The following is a 17,432-nucleotide window of genomic DNA, read 5'->3' on the forward strand; positions in this document are numbered from 1 at the left end:
CATTCCCCCCTTCCCTCCCTCCTTGTCAAAGATGAAAGGAGCGTAGCGCCCAGACTGGAGAAAGCAAGAGGAACGCCAGGTTTAAACAAACAGAGAGAGAAAGAGGAGCCAGAGGAAAGGTCACAGCAGACCGAGGGAGAGAATCAGAGTCAGAAGTAATAGTCTGTATCAGATAGTGAGCAGTGGCTATAAGGTTAAGAACATGTGTGTGTTTGGGGTTATTGACGACTAGTTATTGACAGCTACAGCAGTCCCCCCCACCCCTGGCAGAGCCCAGGTTCCCATGCAGTGAACCCTACCACCCCCGCGTGGCTGGAAGGGCTGGACACATGCTGAGAAAAACCACTGTGTTACAACTGTTCTCTTTAGTAAGCCTTAAGCAAGATCACATGGAGCCACCATGCTAATAAACTATTTCACAGTCAATTTTTAACAACAACAACAGACATCCTTATTATAAAGTAGAGGACGAGAGGGCTACTTTAGAGAACACCAGGCTTTTACAACTCCCTCATAAAGTCTCTCTGACTCAAGCAGACTGTTACTACACGGTATCAAAAACAAAATACAGGGACTGTCAGGAACAGTTCCAATATTGACCTGACAAGAACAGCAACAGCAATCAGCAGTGTGTGGGCACACATCAACTGTTGGTGCGTGCATAGAGATCAATCTGATGATCATCACCCACCCGGCCTAGTGTACAGGATGAGCCTGTTTCTGTCCAGGCTCACACAGTACCGTCAGGTAGGCAGGGTTTTGACTAGACAGTATACAGCTTTTGTCAGATTTGACTTTTCGTAGCAGGTTAGGAGAACTTACGCAGCAGGTTAGGATAATTAAAGTAGCAGGTTAGGAGAATTAGGTTAAGGTTAGGAAAAGGGTTTGGGTTAGGTAAAATGCAAAATAATTATACTTTTGACATCAATTTGACAAAAGCTGTATCCCTTCTAGCCAGGACCGGTGGACAGGGGCATTTGCATGGCCTGTTTAATACTGCTGCCTGTGTGATGATAAGCAAAGACAGTCACTCTTATCTGCTCTGTTTTTCAGTGACTCTCACTCCACCTTCAGAGGAACTCACCTTTGAGAGATGAGGCTTAGATATGCAGGAAATGGAAGGTACAGCAGATCGGCTCGTTACATAATAACAAGAGTTAAATATAGCTTACCTGACATAAGGAGTGTGGAAACCAAGCCTGTGTACATTTCTGAACACAGCCTACTACTTATATTCTGAAATATATATATTTCTCTCTACTAACAGATGTAGGATCTTAATTTGATGACCCTGTTGCAGGAGAACCTTCCTTGTACTGTATTGAGGTTTAAAAAGGCTTCTAAAATGTTTTATATGCACTTGATTTTCCCTTATGAAAATCAACAGCTACAAAAAGGTCCATTAATTTTTATCTACATAGTAACTCACATTTTCTGTTGATGCAGGATTATTTTCCTGCTGTAGCAAACTGGCTCAAATTAAGATCCTACATCTGTACACCTTTCTTATTAACTTTGTTCAGGGTCTACAAGTGATATTTTCATCTGTCCCAATGATCTAGTTCAGCACCATGTTAAATAACTGTCTCCTCAGATATGACTGTTCCCAGTGGGGGCTCTGGCAGTAATTAGGAGTATTGACACAGCGAGCAGCAGCCATTTTGTTCCTCTGGAGGCAGTGTAAACACATAGCCTGAGCACCTGCTGGTTAGATGCTAGCACAGTGGTGTCGACTCCCCCGTCTTATCGGCCATCGACGTGCTCTGCAGAGTGGGATAGCCCTCATCATAAACACTGCTGTTTGATCACAGCTAACTGTGAACAACTGGAATAGCAGTAGGTATACAAGGGGCTATGGAAGTGGGGTTCTTGTTTTTGCCCCATGCTAATTATCCATCTGAAGTTAGCATTTTTCACAGTTGTTCTCTGATGGTACAACAGCAAGACTTTAGGTAAATTCAAGACCTTACTAATCAATGTTTATCCCTCCATGTAGGTACACACACACACACACACACACACACACACACACACACACACACACACACACACAGAGGAACGACATACAAGAACATATACATATACTATTCTATATGTCAGATATCTTACCTGGGTGCGTATCTGTCGGCTGGTGGTGGGGGTCAGGTAGTGATGCTCTAGATACCAGGCTCTCTCCTGGTACACCAGACTGGTGCCATGGAGAAGACAGAACTAAGGAGAAGCACACACAAACAAACAAGCAATGGTAAAAATATGTCATAGTTAAATGTGTCATGTTATACCTCCTAGCATGACGAAAAGCTTGTGGATGAGATCAACCGCTATAGTAACACAAAAATTGTGCACATCAATTGTTAGAATGAAGACAAAAGGGATATTTGATTTGACATTAGAGTTGTTTCAATTGAGAAATGCAACTAGGTAATACAATTATAGCATTATATCAGTTAAACACAGAGCCTCCATCTTAATGCACCAAACAAACACAGTTGTTTCTGACTACGCATCCGGTTATTGTGTTAAAATAACATGTTTGTTCCTGTCAGGTCAGAGCTGGTACTGTGTATTCTGAGGACCATGAAGGAAATGGAAAAACAGAAATGGGTGGTCTAATATCGCATCTCTTCAGAGGTGATGGTGATGACAGCAAACCGCCACAGAAGATCAAAAGAGAGGAGTGGAAAATAGATAGAGAGAGAGAGAGAGAGAGAGAGAGAGAGAGAGAGAGAGAGAGAGAGAGAGAGAGAGAGAAAGAGCAGCCCCTCAGCTCTCCACTGAGAGCAAAACAAGGCAATTGACCTCTAAATAAAGAACTCCACAGTTCAGGGGGTTTATCACGTTTCGGCAGCTTTGCTCATTTCCTTGGTTCACATGGTTCGGCTAGAGAAGGGATGCCCACTGCGTGAGAATAGTCGAAACCGAACATGACCACACGGTCCATAATCTCGGAAACCCAGAACTAAAATCTTGCGTAATTACGTCCGATGCGCGATTAAGTTCTGGGGGAGATGTTAAGAGAAAGATACTAACGCGAATTGTGAAGTCTCCACCACCCTATATGGAAACTCTCTGCAAGTCTCAGGCAAGTATATGACCCAAATGTCCCCTCTCCTTCCAAAATCCTAAAGATGCGAGCACCGGCAGGGCCGGATGAAGAAATCATAGGCCCTGGGGCTTAGCTGCTTTATAGCCCCCTAACCTAATTGAGTTGATATGAACAGCTGATTTTCCAATGTCATTTCATATTGCCACCATTAAAAGTCAAGCATATCTCTCCACACAGGGGCTATCGCCCAGAACATACTCAGCATGTGATATCTATGGGAAATGCAATGCATTTGATATCACTAGCAATGTCAACATCCGTACATCAGATGTGTGACACTGCACTTCCAATACTTAAGTGACATGTATATACAGCGCCTTCGGAAAGTATTCAGACCCCTTGACTTTTCACATTTATTACGTTACAGCCTTATTCTAAAATGGATTACATTTATTTTGTTCCCTCATCAATCTACACACAATACCCCATAATGACAACGCAAAAACTGGTTTTTAGAAATGTTTGATAATTCATAAAAAAATACAAACTGTAATATCACATTTACATACGTTTTCAGACCCTTTACTCAGTACTTTGTTGAAGCACCTTTGGCAGCGATTACAGCCTTGAGTCTTCTTGGGTATGACTCTACAAGCTTGGCACACCTGTATTTGGGGAGTCTCTCCCATTCTTCTCTGCAGATCCTCTGAAGCTCTGTCAGGTTGGATGGGGGAGCATTGCTGCACAGCTATTTTCAGGTCTCTCCAGAGATGTTAGATCGGGTTCAAGTCCGGGCTCTGGCTGGGCCACTCAAGGACATTCAGAGACTTGTTCCGAAAGCCACTCCTGCGTTGTCTTGGCTGTGTACTTAGGGTCATTGTCCTGTTGGAAGGTGAACCTTCGCCCCAGTCTGAGGTCCTATGCGCTCTAGAACAGGTTTTCATCAAGGATCTCTCTGTACTTTGCTCTGTTCATCTATGCCTCGATCCTGACTAGTCTCCCAGTCCCTGCCGCTGAAAAACATCCCCACAGCATGATGCTGCCACCACCATGCTTCACCGTAGGGATGGTGCCAGGTTTCTTCCAGACGTGACGCTTGGCATTCAGGCCAAAGAGTTCAATCTTGGTTTCATCAGACCAGAGAATCTTGTTTCTCATGGTCTGAGAGTCTTTAGGTGCCTTTTGGCAAATTCCAAGTGGGCTGTCATGTGCCTTTTACTGAGGAGTGGCTTCCATCTGGCCACTCTACCATAATGCCGTGATTGGTGGAGTGCTGCAGAGTGGTTGTCCTTCTGGAAGGTTCTCCCATCTCCACAGAAGAACTCTGGAGCTCTGTCAGAGTGACCATCGGGTTCTTGGTCACCTTCCTGACCAAGGCCCTTCTCCCCCGATTGCTCAGTTTGGCCGGGCGGCCAGCTCTAGGAAGAGTCTTGGTGGTTCCAAACTTCTTCAATTTAAGAATGATGGAGGCCACTGTGTTCTTGGGGACCTTCAATGCTGCAGAAATGTTTTGGTACCCTTCCCCAGATCTGTGCCTCGACACAATCCTGTCTCGGAGCTCTACGGACAATTCCTTTGACCTCATGGCTTGGTTTTTGCTCTGACATGGGTAATGGGTTGAAAACAAAGTCACTAAAAACAGACACCCCTTTATTATTATTATTATTTTATAACCAATTTGTTTTTTTGTCTTAATTAATCTAAATGGTATAGTCTACATACTTGAGCATTAGTATACCATCATGCCAATAGATTGTGGTAGTAGGAGAAACAGCAAGTTCTGGCCAAGTGCGCGCAACATTCTTCAGAATAAAGAAAGCGCCAGAACTTTGCAGATGTAAACTTGTGTCCGTTCTCTTTACTATTACAGGTCTGTAACAGAACTTCAAAACTTTTTAATATCGAAAGAATATGTAATAACATGCTATTAAACAACTTTGTCAAGGTGTTATCACGTTAGGAAAGGTTTGGTGTTGTTTTTGTGTCGAACTGAGAGAGAGAAGAACATGAGTTACAATGAGTGAGAGTATAAGTTAGCTTGATGCTAGCTGAGTTAAAAACGATTTGCAAGTCACAGAGACTTTACTGAGTAGCTTACTTGTACTGGATTTTGTCTAGGAGATTTTATAAAAAATCTATTTGTTAGGGATTTCTGAGTTCGTTTGACATGTTATTGGTTTTGTGTAAAATTGTGCTCACAAGCTGGTAAACTCACTGCGCACGCAGTGTGGGTGCATAAGAGAGAGACGATTTTACGGAGGTGCTACCATCTTAAAGCTGTCAGTTTTCTGTATTGGTAGAGGTATATAGAAAAACAGTCAGTTATTTTTGTCTTCATATGCAGTTGAAGTCGGAAGTTTACATACACTTAGGTTGGAGTCAATAAAACTCGTTTTTCAACCACTCCACAAATTTCTTGTTAACAAACTATAGTTTTGGCTAGTCGGTTAGGACATTACTTTGTGCATGACACAAGTAATTTTTCCAACAATTGTTTACAGACAGATTATTTCACTTGTAATTCACTGTATCACAATTCCAGTGGGTCAGAAGTTTACATACACTAAGTTGACTGTGCCTTTAAACAGCTTAGAAAATTCCAGAAAATGATGTCATGGCTTTAGAAGCTTCTGATAGGCTAATTGACATAATTTGAGTCAATTGGAGGTGTACCTGTGGATGTATTTCAAGGCCTACCTTCAAACTCAGTGCCTCTTTGCTTGACATCAAGGGAAAATCAAAATAAATCAGCCAAGACCTCAGAAAAAGATTGTAGACCTTCACAAGTCTGATTCATCCTTGGGAGCAATTTCCAACCGTCTGAAGGTACCACGTTCATCTGTACAAACAATAGTACGCAACTATAAACACCATGGGACCACACAGCCGTCATACCGCACAGGAAGTACGTTAATCTCCTAGAGATGAACGTACTTAGGTGCGAAAAGTGAAAATCAATCCCAGAACAACAGCAAAGGACCTTGTGAATATGCTGGATGAAACAGGTACAAAAGTATCTATATCCACAGTAAAACAAGTCCTATATTGACATAACCTGAAAGGCCGCTCAGCAAGGAAGAAGCCACTGCTCCAAAACTGGCATAAAAACCCAGACTACGGTTTCCAACTGCACATGGGGACAAAGATCGTACTTTTTGGAGAAATGTCCTCTGGTCTGATGAAACAAAAATAGAACTGTTTGGCCATAATGACCATCGTTATGTTTGGAGGAAAAAGGAGATTGCTTGCAAGCCGAAGAACACCATCCCAACTGTGAAGCACGGGGGTGGCAGCATCATGCTGTGGGGGTGCTTTACTGCAGGAGCGACTGGTGCACTTCACAAAATAGATGGCATCATGAGGAAGGAAAATGATGTGGATATATTGAAGCAACATCTCAAGACATCAGTCAGGAAGTTAAAGCTTGGTCGCAAATGGGTCTTCCAAATGGACAATGACCCCAAGCATACTTCCAAAGTTGTGGCAAAATGGCTTAAGGACAACAAAGTCAAGGTATTGGAGTGGCCATCACAAAGCCCTGACCTCAATCCTATAGAACATTTGTGGGCAGAACTGAAAAAGCGTGTGCGAGCAAGGAGGCCTACAAACCTGACTCAGTTACACCAGCTCTGTCAGGAGGAATGGGACAAAATTCACCCAACTTATTGTGGGAAGCTTGTGGCAGGCTACCCGAAACGTTTGACCCAAGTTAAACAATTTAAAGGCAATGCTACCAAATACTAATTGAGTGTATGTAAACTTCTGACCCACTGGGAATGTGATGAAAGAAATAAAAGCTGAAATAAATCATTCTCTCTACTATTATTCTGACATTTCACATTCTTAAAATAAAGTGGTGATCCTAAGACAGGGAATTTTTACTAGGAGTAAATGTCAGGAATTGTGAAAAACAGAATTTAAATGTATTTGGCTAAGGTGTATGTAAACTTCCGACTTCAACTGTATGTGTTTCTATTGTATGAATGTGAAGTACATTTTGGTTTTCCTGTGAAATTATAGAGTAAGACAAGGTTATGTTGAATTCTGCTTTAGGTCAAGTGCATTTATGTTGTGTAATTTAAAGTGTGCACTTGTTAAAAGTACGAACAAGAAAATAGACAATTGAACAAGAGAAAAAAATAACATTCTTCAGAATAAAGAAAGCGCAAGAACTTTGCAGATGTAAACGTGTGTCCGTTCTCTTTACTATTACAGGCCACCTCAGCTACAGACTGAGGCCGGTAACACATGCACTGTCAACTGTGGGACCTTATCTAGACAGGTGTGTGCCTTTCCAAATCATGTCCAATCAATTGAATTTACCACAGGTGGACTCCAATCAAGATGTAGAAACATGTCAAGGATGATCAATGGAAACAGGATGCACCTGAGCTCAATTTTTGAGTCTCATAGCAAAGGGTCTGAATACTTATGTAAATAAGGTATTTCTGTTTTTTATTTTTAATACATTTCTAAAAACCTGTTTTCGTTTTGTCATTATGGGGTATTGTGTGTAGATTGCTGAGGATTTTTTTATATTTTTAATCCATTTTAGAATAAGGCTGTAATGTAACAAAATGTGGAAAAAGTCAAGGGGTCTGAATAATTTCCGAAGGCACTGTAACTAGTGAACTGTGACAGGTGCATTGTGAAAACCTAACTGTGCATTGCTGTAGCTTAACTGTCTGCACAATGGACATGCAGTCACAGTATCTGCAATGAGCAATGGTTTTTTTTCTCTATGGTTTTGGTGGGGAACAGTAATACCCATTTAGAAGGATGAAACTCGAGGACCACAGTAAAAGCTATTTTGTATGAGAACAAGCTGTATTGATTGATTTGTTTGTTGAATAAGATATAGTGTTTCATTAATGCACAAAGAGTCACATGGAGAGAAGCTTAAGGGACACTTGAGGCTCTCTGTGCTTTTACAACAGACAAAGTCTGTATCAGGGAGCGTTGGAACTGCCCTACAGCCTACAGTCATTCCTTTGAAAATAAATATTGACGAGAGTCGATTCAATGTGAAATTGTACAAGTTACATAATAAGGGGGACAACATCCTAGCAACAACATTTTGGGGGAGCATCAACATTGTAGAAACACCTAAGGGTTTGTTGGATATTCATCAGGAAGGTGTCCACTAGATAAATACACTGATAAACAGTTGATGTGTTGTTCACTCACAGTTTCTGTTGACCAAAACCTAAATTAAGAATCACCATTGAACTTCCTCCTTATTCCCATTATAACATATACTGAGTCTTCAAAAACTCCAACTATGTGTCACATTAAACATAACTCATTAAACATAACTCATAACTTTTATATCACAAGGCATGTCCTTGTATTCAGATGATGGGCTCGAATCACTGGCAACACTTTAAAATGAATGTAATGAATAAACTATTGATAAGTAGAGTACATACTAAATGAGTATTCCGGTATATAAAAACATTACAAACTTTTTAAAGCATTGAAACGTATTTATAAAGGGAGTTATTGAATTTTACCACCAAGAAATGTGTGTAACATTGCACGTCCTCAGATAAACGGCAGTGTTAGTTCAGTACAGATACAAGTAAATCTAACCAGTGTAAGAGCTGGCATAAAACATAACTGGGTGAAGATGAGGCCATCAGTAGACAACAAACTCAATCTATCAAATTAAATAAATACTATTGATATGATATCTGTTTAGAGTGGTTGCAATTCATAACAATATTGTAACCATGCGTGTGGACCAGAGTAATAGAATCATATGATGTAGCATCATTTGGAATCTGTCTGACTTACGTCTCCAGGCGCTAGGTCAGACAATTGGTCAGACATTGGTGCTCCCTACGGCCACTTACATGCTTCTACTTAAAATGCTAAAAGAAAAAAAGAAATAATCTAAAAACAAAAGATTCCAAATGATGCTACATCATATGATTCCATTTGGTTCAATACACGAAGCAATGGTTTCAAAATAGATGCCTACCATCTCTATAATGAATAGGCCGACCAAAATATAACGTAGCCATTTCGAGACTCCAATAGATAACTCAGTTATTTTTTGCTTTTCTCGTGACAAAAGTGATAGTAAAATATTGTGAGCCAGAAATCTTTAACATTAAGCAACACGAAATCGTAATTTGTCCAAATGATCAGTGACGAAAAGTCAGAATCCCGGAACTAAGTTCCCCGTTAGTAGTCGCATCCCACAGTCTGTTGACAGATGCTACTACGATTTATGTTACGTCTGTCCACCATAAACCATGGTTCGTAACAAGAAATGTTTCATTATTGGCAACTTTATTACCTGAGTGAACTGAATGCTAATTTCCTGGTGTGTGTGATTTGTGGTAAATGAGGACGAGGGGTGTTTGTGGCAGCTCTCGTCAAACATGAGGTCTGGCCCATGATGACATTGTGTTGACATTGCTGTGTGAATGGCACACGGAAGCGTCGGGCCTCTCTCTGTTCCCACTCTCTTCCTATTATGCAAAACTGGTAACCTGGCAAAAAGGGCTGGACAGAAACTTATCACTAGGTCATTAAGTTTCTTATCGAGGACAATCCTCCCTAAATGCTCTTTAAAGGCAGGTCTACATGGTATGTATTGGAGCATCGTGGGGCCATCAGAGATTATTTGACATCAGATTGGATGTCTGACCTTGTTAGCAACATTGCTTGGAGCAATCTGAAACTGACAAAAACCACAACACAGGACTGACTATAAGAACAGCATAGGAAGACTGCATTTGAGCCCTATTCATACAGATAGGACCGCCAATATACACTACATTACCAAAAGTATGTGGACACCTGCTCGTCGAACATCTCATTTCAAAATCATGGGAATTAATATGGAGTTGGTCCCCCCTTTGCTGCTATAACAGCCTCCACTCTTCTGGGAAGGCTTCCACTAGATGTTGGAACATTGCTGCGGGGACTTGCTTCCATTCAGCCACAAGAGCATTAGTCAGGTCGGGCACTGATGTTGGGCGATTAGGCCTGGCTCGCAGTCATCCTTCCAGTTCATCCCAAAGGTGTTTGATGGGGTTGAGGTCAGGGCTCTATGCAGGCCAGTCAAGTTCTTCCACACCGATCTTGGCAAACCATTTCTGTACGGTCCTCGCTTTGTGCACAGGGGCACTGTCATGCTGAAACAGGAAAAGGGCCTTCCCTAAACTGTTGCCAAAATGTTGGAAGCGCAGAATCGTCTAGAATGTAATTGTAAGCTGTAGCGTTAAGATTTCCCTTCACTGGAACTAAGGGGCCTAGCCCGAACCATGAAAAACAGCCCCAGACCATTATTCTTCCTCCACCCAACTTTACAGTTGGCACTAGCATTCGGGCAGGTAGCGTTCTCCTGGCATCCGCCAAACCCAGATTCGTCTGTCGGACTGCCAGATGGTGAAGCGTGATTCATCACTTCCTCAGAACACGTTTCCACTGTTCCAGAGTCCAATGGCGGCGAGCTTTACACCACTCTAGCCGACGCTTGGCATTGCGCATAGTGATCTTAGGCTTGTGTGCGGCTGCTCGGCCATGGAAACCCATTTCATGAAGCTCCCGACGAACAGTTATTGTGCTCATGTTGCTTCCAGAGGCAGTTTGGAACTCGGTAGTGAGTGTTGCAACCAAGGACAGAAGATTTTTACGCGCTACGCGCTTCAGCCCTCGGCGGTCCCATTCTGTGAGCTTGTGTGGCCTACCACTTTGCGGCTGAGCCGTTGTTGCTCCTAGATACACTTCATAATAACAGCACTTACAGTTGACCGAGGCAGCTCTGGCAGGGCAGAAATTTGACGAACTGACTTGGAAAGGTGGCATCCTATGACGGCGCCACGTTGAAAGTCACTGAGCTCTTCAGTAAGGCCATTCTACTGCCAATGTTTGTCTATGGAGATTGCATGGCTGTGTGCTCGATTTTATACACCTGTCAGCAACGGGTGTGGCTGAAATAGCCAAATCCACTAATTTGAAGGGGTGTCCACATACTTTTTATATATATATAGTGTATGTATTATGTAAGGTGCTAACAGTGTAGTTTAACATAGGGTATGTACTTACTATGGGACCTACATTATATGACCTCCAAGTCTCTATGAGGTCAGATTATGGTCAGGCTTTCTAGACAGCATATTGGTTTACAATATTAGCCTCAGTCTCAGTCATGCTCTAATGTGTAAAAGGACCCTGATGACATGCTGTGTGTGTCCCAACATTATGGCCATATCTGTCTGACCCAAAATAAAAGGGTTGAGTGATAAGAACAGCACAAGCCTTGTTATTGTGGTAATCACACGATTGGTGTGGTTTCTATATGTGCTTTAATGTTTTAGCTTACTGAATGCATGGTGTATGAATACCACCGTAAAAAACTATTTTGCCTTTTGGATTACTGGTGTTTTTTGCCTTTTGGATTAAGTTGTCTTCTTGTCAACGCTGAGATGTTACCATGGAATTGCCCTTAAGCAGTGTTGGAATGTGAACATTTCCAACGCTAGGCTCATTGAACAGACAGCAGGTATGACATCAGTCAGCTTCTGCTTCAGTAGCTAATGCCGCGTTCAAGACAACTCGGAACTTGGAAACTCAAAAATGTCAGACTTGGAAACTCATTGTAATTTTGTTTGTTTGTTTAAATACAAAAAATAACTCATTGTAGAAAGATGAGCTCAGAGTTTCCCACTTTGAAAATATCAGATTCAACCAATTGAAAGCTATATGCAAACAAACAAAAAAATTCACATTTTAACTCGGAGGTTCCGAGTTTCCGAGTTGTCTTGAAAGCACCATAAGCACCAGCTGTATACAGACATCATCCACCATGCCTAACCTGTCTGTCCAACGAGAAGAAATCATAGGATGCCTCCCTTCTGACTCCAAGTATGTGACATTTACATAAGGCTACTACTTTGCATCCACACACTGTGTCACCTGACTGAATGTCTGCCAGTTCTACACAATGTTCTAACACTGACACCAAACATGTGTTTATTTGAGTAGTTCACATGCAACCAGAAGCATCACACAAAGACAAAAACATACCATCTTGAAAATGTATGATATTTTAAGAGCAGTAGAGGGTGGGTAGAGGGTGTTTTCCATCCTAAAATGAAGTATGACCTTTATGCAGCCCCTAACATACAGTTAGAGATACAGAGGTACAGGGGAGAGACCTTGATAGTACACAAAGAAAGGGGCTTATCTGCCTATGCAGGACTAAGGCAAAGCAGCAAAGTAATCGAGCACATACAGGATGGGTAGATAGCTGTGTAGATTGTATACTAGGAGCAGCTGACACTATGGCTGATGCAGAGATACAGTGCTTTCAGGAAGTATTCACACCCCTCGACCTTTTCCGCATTTTGTTGTGTTACAGCCTGAATTTAAAATGGATTAAATTGACATTTGGTGTCACTAGCCTACACACAATAACCCCATGATGTTAAAGTGGAATTATGTTTTTAGAAATGTTTACAAATGAATTACAAATGAAAAGCTGAAATGTTTTGAGTCAATAAGTATTCAATCCCTTTGTTATGGCATGCCTAAATAAGTTCAGGAGTAAACATGTGCTTAACAAGTCACATAATAAGTTGCATGAACTCACTCTGTGTGCAATAATAGTGTTTAACATGATTTTTGTATGACTACCTCATCTCTATAACCCACACATACAATTATCTGTAAGGTGAGAAAAAAATGATATTAAATCAATTTTAAATTCAGGCTGTAACACAACAAAAATGTAGAATAAGTCAAGGGGTATGAATACTTTCTGAAGGCACTGAATGGGAATTGCAGCTGTACCCACACACGTGGCAGAGGAACAGCTCTCACTCATTGATATGTCACTCCATGATGGTCAGTGCTTCCCTGTATTCATTTAGCAGCGATAGCCCACTGTAGCTAAATTGTTGTCACCGCTGCAAAAAAATATGATGTCATGTTTTTTATATATTTCTGCAGAGATGCGCTTTTAAATGGATAGTCCTTGGCTCAATGACTGGAAGTCTATGGGAACAGCTAGCATTTCATTGCACTAACGCTAGTAGCGATGCACCCCCACTCGCTACCCTTGCCACCACTACTGAAAAGAATCCTAGGGGAAACACTGATGGTACAGTAATGCAGAAAATTTATACAAATTAAAATTCTACTGCATAGGGTATTAAGTGAGAATTTGACTGTTTTCTCAACATGTTCTTTTTACAAGGACAAGTAAGAATTATAGGAAACATAATTTTACGATTTTTGCATTCTCAAATTGTATTCTTCGTAAACACACAAAATGTGAACAGGACAGGTGTGACTAGGTTATACAGTAGGTTCATACGAGGACTTATCACATTATTACCTTGTAAAGAACTCGTGAAGCATGTTCAAAGTGTTGTTTCTGAGAACTTTCCATAGGACCTAACTGATGACTCAAAAGCAGAGCTTATGGTTTCCTATTGAATGGTGAGAGACACAAGAGTGGAAAACTGGTTTCACACATACCTTCGTTAGCAAGGTGTGGTCTTCTTCGACTGGGCACTCTTGAACGGCCAGAGCAAACTGCTCCAGAGTTACTATGGAAACAAACAAAAAACAGTGAGGCTAAGCAAACAGTGCTATTACCCAGCTAGGCAGTGGGTCACTATTGTTCAGCCTCAATGCAGTGACAGTCACACTGAACAACATTTCATGGAAACGTAATGAAATATTGGGTTATCTTTTGTGGTTCGTAGCTTTGCCTTATTGTAATACAAAACAGGATCCCATATGCACATGTAATTAATTATAGTCAGTAGATAATTAATAAGAATGTGATGATCGACTAAATAAATCTTAACAATTTATTAACAATAAACACACTAAAGAAAGTGTTGCACAAAACTAAATGTTGTACCCACAAAAGTATCTGAATATGAATCTTGTGTAAATGACAGAACTGAATCACTGTTCAGAATCAGTATGTGTCGGTCGGCCAATTGTGTTGGGGAGACCTACAACTAGACCCACAGTATTACAGGATCTCATGACATCTAGTCATAGTGTTACTAGGCATAAGCACTAACCCACATCAAGGCCATCACACTGGATTTTGTGCTACTGCACCACGAAGAGACAACTACTATGCAACTTCACTGCAATTAAGGAAACTTTTTTTTCAAGTCCTGTCAAAACTATAGGGCAAAGGCATTATATTGCTAAGGAATGGAATATTACAACAAAACCCTTTCACACTGAGGGTGCCTCTGTGTATCAGTCAGCCCCCAGACCGCTCTTATCTTTCAAACATCAGACACCTTTGTGCTTTTTAGTATTTTATGGCTGATTAAGGTTGTGTGTGTGTGTGTATGTGTGGGATGAAAGTGAGAGAATGGAAAGGTTATGGTCTTCTAAGAGACAGTGATGTCTTTACATAGACCCACTGGTTCAAAACACAAACCCCCTACACTCATGCACGTAGTTTTAGTACACGAATACAGATTCTGCTAACTTAGTTTTCATACGTAATGACCACTATATGCATTTATCTACTTAACGCCAAGGAGAGTTACAAAAGTTCACGTATGATTCGACTAATCAACTAGTCTCGATGCGAAGGTGAATCATATGTTAATGCTAGGCCGGACCAAAAGCCTGCATAGTGCACACGCAGTAGCTCTCCAGGACCACAGTAGCCTGTAGTCTACCCACCTCTGTGTATGTGTGCTATGGCCAGGCCGGTCACATGATGAAGACAGGAGTTCCAGGCATCAAAGAACTCCTCTCTTTTCTTCTCTACCTGCAGGAAACAATGGACAGAGCAATACAAGGCTTCATTAAGAGTTCATAAAGTCTTGATCAAACCTCTCCAAATCAACTGTGAATCAATTTACACCTTGCTGTATCAACATCAAAACAGACGTTTGACAAACTGGTGCTAAATAGTAAATTCATGCCTTTAACATTTCTGTTGTTGGACTTTACTTCTTGTACGCAATGCCTTTAGATGAGATGGACTGGGTGATGGACTGACCTTGTTGTAGAGTCTGGTTGTTAGGCTGCGCTGTAGAACCCTCTCCCTATAGGACACTGCTTTCAGCAGGAAATTCAGGTCCCCCACCGTATCCACATTGATGCCAAGGAAACTACCGGAGAAAGACAAGCAGACATCAACCTGAACAAATTATATCATTGCACAATTCTATAGACATGAGGAAAGGGGGAAGTTAGTGTACTATTTGAGTGTACTAACGCACTCACACACACACTTCCACAAGTGGGTACAAGGAAGACTATTCTCTCATTAAGGACTTTTTAGATCAATTGTTTGTATTATACAGTATATTCAAGCAAATAGGCAGAATAAACAGCATTGGACAAATAACAATTGCATCGTCAGTGCACATCCGACACATTTTCACATGACATTCAGTAAAAACAAAACAAAAAACGATTTAGAAAATAAAACCTAAATGAAACCCATCCCATCCACCCACCCAAGTGACCGGTTTGATTTAACTCCTTATAGAAAGAGACCTTTAACTTTCAGCTGCGTTTGACCACATTGTTAAGGTTCTTTCAATTGTCCTTTCATTAAGGACTTCTAATAACTTTCAAGGTGGTCTCATAAGCCAAGCACAGGGATTGTTTAAAAGTTGTACACACTAAACGGACATGACACCTAGTGTGAAGACATGTCACCAGATAGTGGAAAACCACACTACCATAGTAGCAGAGGGAAACTGTAGCTTCTTAAAAAAAGCATATAGCTTAATGTTCCACTTCACAATAAGATGAAAGAGTTTGTGTGATAGCTTTTGAGAAAAATTGTGGTTTCCCCTACGAGGAAATATGAGAATATACAAGAAATATGAGAATACATGTGAATAAAGAAGATATTTGAGAGGAGTTAAAAGTGTGGACTCATTTCTGAGTTTTTGCATTATATTTTGAATGCTACATTCTCGAGGTTTATGGGTGTAAACGCGTCTAAAACTGTCCCCATGAGCAAGAAATAGCTAACGTGAATGTACTTATTTGAGGCGGAAAAAGCAGTGTATACATTTTTAATCCATTTCCTAAAGTGTAGCTAATAAAAATATATTTTATTGTCACATACACCAGATAGGTACAGTGAAATGTCAGCCATTGTAGTACAGCGCCCCTGGAGCAAATTAGCGTTAAGTGCCTTACTTAAGGGCAAATCGACAGATTTTTCACCTTGTCGGCTCGGATATTTGAACCCGCGACCTTTCATTTACTGTCCAACGCTCTAACCACTAGGCTACCTACCACCCTCAATGTATGACCCTCTAATGACCTTGTGGCGTTCACTGACCTGGTTCTGAGGCTGTCAGACACTGAGCTGGTCCAGGTTTTGATGAGTCCGCCCACCACACTGTTTCCCAGCTGCCTGGTGAACTGGGTCATGAGCTCCTTTACCACCACCTGGGACAGGTCAGAGGTCAAAGGTTGAGTGCTTGAATGCTGAGTTGTCAAACATGCAAACCTCTGTTGTACTAGTACAGCTACATGTATTTATGAATGGGGACAATGGTGGATGATCAGGATTTATCTGGATAAATGTATAGATGTCCTGCTTGTCAACATTCATTGTGAAAAACAAAGGCTGGGGGAAGCTAAACTGAACTGAAGTGGTCTATACCTAGCAACAATACATATTTTAACTGCTCATACAGTAGCATAACCAGTCTTTCAATGTAGAGCTGGATGTTAATTGCCATCTCATGATAGGTGAAACACTAGCAATGTCATAAATGGGGAAATCCACTTTTGGAACTGTAAAAGAGAGATCCTATACAATCTGGCACACCCTTCATGTTTCAATTTGGGTAAAATGTCAGTTTGGGTCAGCTGTGATTGGATCAAATCAAATCAAATTGTATTTGTCACATACACGTGTTTAGCAGATGTTATATCGGGTGTAGCAAAATGCTTGTGCTTCTAGCTCCGACAGTACAGTAATATCTAACAAGTAATATCTAACAATTTGTTTTTGTATGGCCTTATTCATGCTTTCAGGTCAGTTGTAAACTGATTAAATGTGGTTGGGGACTGTCATCTTCATTAGGGGTGCAGTGGGGACACTGGTGGTGGAGGGTTGAGTTGAGTTCAGCTGGCAGAGCCTCCTCTCTCCTTGTGACTGCAGCCCAGGCAGACAGACACTTCAGTTGCCAAGATTCAGGCAGATAAAAATGTCTGACTTGACACTGTGCTTGACTTCAAGTTCCCTCTGTGATTTTTCATACTTGACTTTGCACTACATGTCCTTTGATGTATATGAAGCAAAATAAAATAGTTATACTGTACAACAATATTGAAAGGATAAGAACATATGATTGTACAACAGTTGGTCTGACACAAAACCACCTTCATGTTCACAGTCACACCCTTG

At 41.1% G+C, this 17,432-nt stretch overlaps 1 protein-coding gene across 1 annotated transcript in view; it reads right to left on the reverse strand.

The window, feature by feature from the left end:
* acoxl (acyl-CoA oxidase-like) overlaps window positions 1–17,432 on the reverse strand; it is a 46,551-nt gene that overhangs the window by 3,709 nt on the left and 25,410 nt on the right. Inside the window, exons 14-18 of the mRNA XM_041866140.2 lie at window positions 16,356–16,465; window positions 15,051–15,162; window positions 14,729–14,816; window positions 13,544–13,614; window positions 2,110–2,211 (exon numbers count right to left, since the gene is read on the reverse strand). Coding sequence (XP_041722074.1) covers window positions 2,110–2,211; window positions 13,544–13,614; window positions 14,729–14,816; window positions 15,051–15,162; window positions 16,356–16,465 — 483 coding nt within the window. The remainder of the gene's footprint in view (window positions 1–2,109; window positions 2,212–13,543; window positions 13,615–14,728; window positions 14,817–15,050; window positions 15,163–16,355; window positions 16,466–17,432) is intronic.

This window comes from Coregonus clupeaformis, chromosome 37 (assembly GCF_020615455.1).
Source record: "Coregonus clupeaformis isolate EN_2021a chromosome 37, ASM2061545v1, whole genome shotgun sequence".
In the NCBI taxonomy this organism is placed as follows: domain Eukaryota; kingdom Metazoa; phylum Chordata; class Actinopteri; order Salmoniformes; family Salmonidae; genus Coregonus; species Coregonus clupeaformis.